The following is an 8,968-nucleotide window of genomic DNA, read 5'->3' on the forward strand; positions in this document are numbered from 1 at the left end:
AGCATTATATCTGAAGATTTAAAAGGAACCCAGGCCTGCTAGCCATACATGGAGACAGAATGAATACCCAGACTATCTCTAGGGAGGATACTTTTCTATTACCACACATGGCTATTACAAAATCATAACTCTATTTTGTCTCCTAGTGTTCTGAGAAATATTATAATAAAGATCATAGGCTTATGTCCTTGTTTGACCCAGAATGCATATTTATTTAAATTATTGCCTATGAGCTACAGGAACAAGATACTTTACATTTGTAGCTAGTGTGACCCCTTGATCTTGGACCTTTGGTCTCAAAGGTGTCTCTTAGTTCAAACACTGATACTTTGACAAATTATCCCATTGCTTCCATTCAGGAAAATATGTTCTTTGCTGGATAAAGAGGATCTCCCTATTAAGCTGACTTTACCAGACATCCTTCTCTGAAGAGTAATCCAGTTAGCCGAAAAGAGAGAGGGAGAGTAAGCACAGAGTAATTCCATCTGCCCTGGTGACTGTGACAGCCTATCCACTGCCAAAATTTCCTTCAATGTCAGCACTTGACCTAGAGTGGTATGTGCCTCTGAAGCCGGGACAGCATTACTGGATTGCTCTGCAGAACCAGGGAGCGTCAAACAGCTTATTTGTATAGTAACCCCTAATCTGCCAAGTACTCCAATAGGAAATACACAGACATTGGGTTATGTTTTAATAGCCACGGGATGATCTTTGCCTTAGAATACACCTTAGGTGACTTCTCTTAATGAACAGAAGAACTTTACAAGATCATCTAGATCAGGAGTTGGCAAACTATGGCCTGCAGGCTGATCTGGCCCACTTGCTGTTTTTGTAAATACGGTTTTGTTGGAGCACTGCCACACTCATTTGTTAATATATTGCTGAGGGCTGTTTTCACCCTATAGTGGCAGAGCTGAGTAATTGCAATAGAGACCATATGGTCCACAAAGTCTAAAATATTTGCTTTCTGCCCTTTACATAAAAAGTCTGCTGAGCCTGATCTAGATTACTGTGTTTTCATCAAGTTTTACAGCCTAATTCTGACCATCAGAGATTGTTGATAGGTAGCTGAGCACACACAGATGGGGTTGGAACCGTCATGATTCCTGTGTCTTAAAATGTAGATCACTTCCTCAGCACTCTTATGCCTTCTTCAGAGATTTTTTCATTAAGAATTCATCTCCCCTTCGGGGTGCCTGGATGGCTCAGTCGGTTAAGCGTCCAACTCTTGATTTCAGCTCAGGTCATGATCTCATGGTCGTGAGATCAAGCCCCGTGTCGGGCTCCATGCTGTGTATACTGGAGCCTGCTTAGGATTCTCTCCCTCTCCTTTTGGCCCTCCCCCACGCCACATGCATGTACACGCTCTCTCTCTCAAAAAAAGAATTCATCTCCTCAGAGTTAATACTGTAATGGATACGTGCAATGCAAAATTCTGATATAATTTGAGACCTGTTTTTTCATATGTGACCTTGAGGATTAAGGGATATGACAGGTACTGCTGCTTGTCCTTCTCTTCATTCATTTTAACTACAACATAGGCTAGTTCAGAATGACAAGGTGCCCTTTGAAAAACTACACTTACCAGTTTTCCTTGCAGCTAGGGATATCCATAAGACACAGTTTTGATCAAAAACAAAAGGGCTCAGGTTATTTTCTCCGTAATTTCTTGTTTCTGTTAGCATTAGTATTTTCTCTTTTTTTTCTTTCGGTTTTATTGAAATATATATGACATTACTGTATTCATATTATATTGACTATTTTCTCTTTTGCCTCAACAGTGAGGATGTGTTTTCATCAGCTAACAAAGGTGAAAGAAAAGTCTGCTTCCTAATAACAAAGGGGAAAAGGAGGAAGGGCAGCAATACCAAGAGGGTGAGTGCTTAGAATGTGAACTCCTAGATGGGTGGAACCTTGTCCTCTGAGGTTCCACCCATTTCAAATGTGCCTGGAACACATTAGGGATTAAACAAATAGTTGCAGAAGAAACGGATTACCTGGGAATGATCTATCAGCAGAATGAGTCCCTTCACCACACTGACAGGGTCACCAGATGCTGACAGCATTTTGGACATCAAATCACTGTATCCACTGAAAAAAGTGACAGGTCTGAGCTGAACATCAAAGAGGATGGCTGACATGCCAGCGTAGGAGTCAAGGTTCTCCTCTCCCTCATCGGGAGTAGCTGCAATCAAGGCCTCCAGTCCTTGGGCTTCAATGACCACCTGGGGAAAAATGGAAATAACAGTGCTGACATCAGCTCCCTGCCTGTTCTATAAGTGATGGGGAGGCTTCTGAGCTGTGGCTAGAACTTTCCTAAGGGTCAGAAATTCAGACAGCTGCAGCAGCTAGGCAAACAAAAACAAAACAAAAACAAAAACCCAACTCTATGCCTGAGCATAAGGTGAATTCGTTTTCTTCATTTAATCCTTGCAACCTTTTATCCCTTTTGTAGATGTAGATAACCAAAAACCAAAAATCTCAAATGGCAGAGGCAGAACTCAAACCCCTTCTGTCTACGAAGGCCATGGGCTTTCCATTTTATGGTGTCATCCTCAAGACTCTTAGTCCCTCCAGGACTGTCATATATAATAGACCAGCTGTCCTGCAGAGCTCCTAACAGGAGATGGAGAAATGTTGGCACAGTAGCGGTAAGGCTGCTCCTACGAGGGGGTGTGGAACACTCTAAGCCATGACTCACACCTTTCCTGCCAAACTTCTCTCTCAAGCTGAAAGAAAAGATGATAGAGGCTCACATCAAGATCTCTCCCATACATAAGAATCCTATATATTCTCTGTCCCCCATACCCAGCCCCATAACCACTGGATGTTTGGCATTTCCAAGTGCCTATCAGCAAACAGATGGTGATTCCTCAGGACAGAAGGACATAGTATTCTAACTTGAGTCTCATCAAAGGGTATAGTAATATAATATGGATAAGAACTCAAGTTTGTGTAGTACTGGATCAATTTTAATGCTTAAATGAGCTTATTGAGAAGGTTATAATTTGATATGCATAAAAACTAAAAAGAAAGTATAGTTTATAATTAGGAAGCCTTTATAGATTGTAACCAAATTTTGAATAAAACTAAAGAGATGGAATTCAGCCAGTTGTCAGACGCCTACACTTTATTCTTTTTCCTCTTGGTGGTACTGAAAAACATAGACTCTTTAGAGAGTCAAAGTTTTTATTATGGGGAATCAACTTCTTCATAGAAACACCCAGAGAAGGAAAATACATTCCAGAGTTAGATACGTGGAACTTTAAGGAATATATCTATGAATAAAAATATAATATTTTTTAAAACATAAGTGAAAAATATTAGCACAATTTCAATTTTGTGAATAGGTTTGCCTTTGAAATGACAAACAGATATTTGGCAAGTCTAGTAAATCAAATTACTTAGGTTTCAAGTTCATACTTGAAACTCTCTCTGGAATTATAAACCATACAGACTCCCGCGGATGATGGAATCGCAAGCTACTTAAAACAGGAGCCACCAATAACTTATGCATTCTATAGTGTTACCACCAGAATATCTATTATTCTACTTTGGACTAATTTTTTACATACTTTATTAAGCAAAACTAATGGAAAATGAGTTACCTGGCTACTGTGAAGATGAGCTTTCCCAATGTACTGAAAGATGTTCAGGTTACTTCTCCTTAGAATGCCAGAACCAGAGTAAAGAATGTCCAGGCTGTAAGTAGATGCTGAGTGGGGAGCACCTAATCACAACAACAACAACAAAAAAAAAAACAGTAAAACACCCAAACCCCTGTAATTTAGTAACAGTTCCAGCAATACCAACTTGGAGAAGGGCAGAGAGGGAGAACCCCTTTTTGGGTGACGTACGTTCTATGTAGCCAGTATAGGCAGAAGAGGATCCACTCTTGGAGAAACGGTCATAATTATGAGCAACCATTTCCTTCAGAACTCGACGGACCATTTTGCTGCAACACAGAAAAGGAAAAAGCTGCACATTCACTGTAATGGTGGCTTCCTAAGTCAGATTTGGAAAAAAAACAAATCCTCAGTGGAAAAAAGAGGGGGCCAAATTTTCCTCATGCCACTCCAAGACCGGGGAGGTGCCAGCTGGAGTGCCAGCATTAGCATTAGGGCTTTCCCCTTCATTCCTCAGATATTTGAAATTCAGGTTGGTCTCAAAATGACAGCAAGGCAAGGACGCCCAGCTACGAATGGCTTAAGCCAACTGATGGACACACCTCAGGAGTGGAAAACACATGTTCTATGAATCATCATGGTTCTATTGTTAAATAGTATATACTTTCAAGGAAAGCTGTACCAAACTGGATGGGGGAGTTGGTTTGCTCAATATTTCTTTAAATATTTTCCTATGCTCTCTAACCTTATCAGTGGCTGATGACATGTCACAGTTCATTTCCAGGAATTTTTTCTACTTACGGAGTTTTCAATTAAAGAGACATCTCAGTAAAACCCACAAATGAATGATTATCTCCTCTAAAGTAAGTCTTAAACCTTACCCTATGCCACTATCTTGTCTACTATCTAAGGGGTGCTGAGATCTTTCTGATCCCGACTACTTAACACTAATCATATCAGTAATAACAAAATTATGGTACTATCACAAAAAATATCAAAATAAGCAACTAAAGAAATCTGGATCTAGATCTGAGGTAGAAAATTATTGAGGGAGGGAATAGTAACCCTATAGGTCCCCCAATATTATAAGATATTAGCCTGGAGAAGAAGGAATGAGGAGATCATGATGGCTGTCTTCAAATATTCAAAGGGCCTGCATTTGGATGAATGATTAGACCTGCTCTGCTTTGCTCCAGGGATTGGGGCAAATAGGGCCAATAGGAAACTTTCAGTTACATTAAGAAGTACTGGTGATAGTCTCTGAATAATGACACAAGTTCCCTCAGAGGAGGCAAGCCCCCTGCCACTGGACAGGTGCAAGCAAAGACTGGACACCACCTGCTAGGTGAGCAGATTCCACACTGGAGAGAGATACCAAGCGAAGTGGCCTGTAATGTCCTTTCCAACTCTAACCATTCTGGTCCTGAGAATCTGCCTGGCAGTGTTGCGACGGCTTCCTCCCCTTTCCCTGGCTGCTCTCTACCCCATTGTGTCCTCTTTTACTGTCCCCTGCATCACTAGGTTCACAAGACAAGGGCAGTAAACCCACCCAGGATCTCCTCCACAGTCCCATAAAAGCAAACAAAGAAATCGAAGTCAAATCCATTCCACTTGGAATACATGGCTACAGACAGACTTTGCTTCTTCCTCCCTCACTCATCTGCTCCTTCTTCCTCCTTATCTGTCCTGCTCTTTTCTCCCTTCTACCTACTCCTCCCACACCCCTTTCTTTTATTGCCTTTAAAAATTTTTTCCTTTGTCTTTATCTATTTTCCAACCTCCCCCATGTCTGTTTTCCTTTTCAACTGAAAATGCTCAAATTTGATCTTTCCTAGGGATCCTGCTGTGCAAGTAACTCAGGGGAAATGGAAATTTCTTTTCCAGCCCTCTCATTTCAATGAGGAAGTGCAGAGAGCTCTGCGGAAGCACCACTTTGAAGGGAGACATCAGTGAATTTGGAAGAAGAGACCTGGGTACTGGAAGGAAGAGGAATCCAGTAAGAGTTACTGAAAGGGATGAAGTCTGCTGATCCCACTCCCCATACGTTGCATAGTCCCAAAATGAGAGCCATGCCTGAGGTTTTTAACTTAAATGGTAGATTCATTTGATCTGTGATAGATGAGTCTTCAATGTTAGATCACTAACCTTTGGAAAGTTAACATGAAAGACCATTTGGTGAGAACTTATATCACATTGTTGTGCTATTGAGAAAAATAGTCCTTTTAAAAATGTAGTTGTGTTTTAAAACATCACAAACGTTTGGCAATATATACTTACCAGACTGATCAGGAGACCTAAGTAAAAATCATACCCCGGGTTTCAAATCATAGCGCCAAAGTAAAGTGGTCTTATTTGGACTGCTAAATAGTTCTTGGAGGAAACTTGGCCAACTCTGGTTTTATGTAACATAACCTAGCATAATGACCGCGCCATTATTATTAGCCACATGTGTACTACACCAATGTACAAATAAGCTTGAACAAGTAAGTTTTCTTAGATAAACAGAGAGACAGGTGCACTCCATCATACCTTGCAGGCATTTCAAAACGTAGGATGTCTTGAACAACAGCGAGCATGTATTTATTCATTTCTTTGGGAAGATCCCCAATAGAGAGCAGAATGTTTTTTACTTCCATGTAGGACGGATTGTTATTTAAAATGATGGTGGCTGCAGTAGTGCGTACAGTCTTTTCATGAACTTTACGATTCTGGTGGTATATCCTGTTCAAAGTCTTCTTCACCTGTTCAAAGATGTTCAAACTTAGGGCACATCTAGATTTTTTAAGTTGATATTGTGATAGGAATAGTTAGTGCTCTTAAAAATATGCATGTGCTCTTACATTTCCCAGGGTTCTTTGCAGTTAGCTTGGGGCCACAGTCCTAGCCAACAGACCATGAATAGAATCGCTGTGGGTGACTTTTGGACTTGGACAGTTAAGAGCTGGTGTGCCTTCTCCCTCTCTTTTTACTACTACTGTAGTAAACTTAGGGCCACATTTTCCCTTACCTTCATTAGGCATGGCATGAATGAGAAACAAACTTTTGATAAGCTGAGATTTTGAAGCTCATTTGTTATTGCAGCATATCATGGTGTCACCTAACTAATACCGATTTTTAAAGATACTACTGGGGAGCTATGGCTATGTTAACTGATATTTCCTTAGAGTGAAATCCCTCAGGATCCTCCCTTATCCTTTTTTAAAAAATTAATAAACTTCATTTTTCAGGGCACTTTTAGGCTCACAGCAAACTAAGCTGGAAGTACAGAGGGTTCCTATATACCCCTTGCCTCTAGTCTCCCCCCTGCCCAACACACATGGAACATCCCCCCACCCCCATCAGCATCCTGCCCACAGTGGTACATCTGTTACATCTGACAAACCTATACTGACACACCCTTGTCACCCAAAGTCCACAAGTTACATTAGGGAACTCTTTTCTTAACAAAACATTAACACCAAAGAAAATCTGCTAAAATAATGGCTTCTGTGGCAACAAATAATTTTGTTGGTTACTAGCATTGCCTAAAAATATGTGGTATGGGGGTGGGGTTTCTGTACTAGGCATTTATAAACAGTTCTTTCAATTCCATTTCCCTCTGCTTTTTTTATTTCCCCCAAATGCTGGCCTTGTTCTCAAGTGTAGAGGAGTTAAACAACTCACCTGAGACAAACAACTGGGAAAAAATAGCCAGAATTTATAGGTAGGTCTCTGTCTCAAAAGCCCATGACTCTAGCCATCATGCTTTGCAGCCTACCAACTTTGACACACACACAAAAAAAGTAGTGGGAAGGTGCTCAGCTGCGAACTGGAAATATCATTCTCAGCAGGCAGCTTATCTTGAAGTTTAAAAACTTTTCTGTTCTAACCAAAGCTTAATTTAGATAGCTTCCTGAAAATGCAGCTATAGGAACCAACACAGAAATTCTTAAGCCAGGATATTTCAGTGTGGAAACATTTAACAGTATTTTAAAACTTATGGAAGTAAAGGTATTTCTGGAAAGAATTTGTTTCTTAAAATAAGAGGATGTGCTTCAATATTTATGCTTCAGGATATAGGACATTATCTATTCAAAATGCGAGGCTGCTTCAGAATAGCCTTAAATTCAATTTAAGAGTTATTTCTAAACAGGAAAGAGAGATAGTTTGTGGGGGAAAAAAAAGGCTGACTTCAGAGAACTTTGCATTTGACTCAAGTTTAGACACACTTCTTTTCCTTCTGTGAATGTTGCAAATACTCTTGGGGAATTTACCTCATCAGTTATGAAACGGACATCGTATCTCTGGAGCGTGGTGGTGGCAAGATGGCTGACAGGCCCTTCCCCTGCCTCTGCATACTTCAGAAGGAGTGGGATGCCTTCGGGAAGCAGTGCATTCTTCAGAGCCAAGAGGTACATCATGGTGTCCTCTTTTTTCTCTGGTCTTTCAAGTCCTCCCAGGATTAACTTCTTGGCTTCCACCACTGCCTAAAAAATTTATGTACTACCTCAGACATATTATAATCATACATTAAATAAGGCTTGGACAAGACTGGCTTCACTCTTGGGTCCAAGAAAACAACCCAAAATTTTAGAAAGTTTTGTACTGGTTGCCTGAATGAGACACACAATGAAAATGAACAAGTATACTTGATAAAGGTGTTGTGTTTTTTTTTTAAATGCATACGTTAACATATTCTTAAGAAGGAATGAGTACAATTAATAATTGACATATCTACTTTTGAACACATTCTGAATGTATAAAGTCATTTTTAAAATTCTTTTGTGATTGATTATTCATAAAACTGCCTGTTCATTGAATTTCTAAAGGAACAATTAGATGGCACCTAAGTGATGCCACACGCTTTTTCTTAAGTAACAGTTTGGTGAAAGTATGGGGTATGGGGGTGGGGTTTCTGTACTAGGCATTTATAAACAGTTCTTTCAATTCCATTTCCCTCTGCTTTTTTTATTTCCCCCAAATGCTGGCCTTGTTCTCAAGTGTAGAGGAGTTAAACAACTCACCTGAGACAAACAACTGGGAAAAAATAGCCAGATTGATTAAAAGATTAAAAAGTTTGATGGAGGCCCCCTCCCCCGCCATCTATCCTCCCGAATACATATGTTTTAGGGGCTTCAGCTTCATCTTTAAAGATTCCTAAGGTCTAATTCAACTATAGGATTTGCAAATTCTGAAATTAGGCAGCAGGTACACGGACACACATACACACATACAGTAGGGGATAGAGAGAGAGAGGGAGATGGGGGTGGGGGAAGATATAAAAGGTCCCCAAATAGAAGGAAAGATACTAAATTTCATGTGTACTCAGAGAAATGCTATTTTTCAACTATCAGATTGATTAA

General features: G+C 40.2%; 1 protein-coding gene across 1 annotated transcript; it reads right to left on the reverse strand.

The window, feature by feature from the left end:
• Positions 1-1,943: 1,943 nt before the first annotated feature.
• LOC145719890 (microsomal triglyceride transfer protein large subunit-like) lies at positions 1,944-8,642 on the reverse strand (the record flags this gene model as incomplete). The annotated part of the gene is made up of 6 exons (XM_081811500.1): positions 1,944-2,225; positions 3,609-3,730; positions 3,858-3,955; positions 6,156-6,367; positions 7,880-8,092; positions 8,630-8,642. Coding segments are annotated over 6 exons (925 nt in total), but the record flags the coding sequence as incomplete, so codon positions are not given.
• Positions 8,643-8,968: the final 326 nt, after the last annotated feature.

The sequence above is a fragment of the Leptonychotes weddellii genome, unplaced genomic scaffold (genome assembly GCF_054177405.1).
Source record: "Leptonychotes weddellii isolate Sample4059 unplaced genomic scaffold, ASM5417740v2 HiC_scaffold_8047, whole genome shotgun sequence".
Taxonomy (NCBI): Eukaryota; Metazoa; Chordata; class Mammalia; order Carnivora; family Phocidae; genus Leptonychotes; species Leptonychotes weddellii.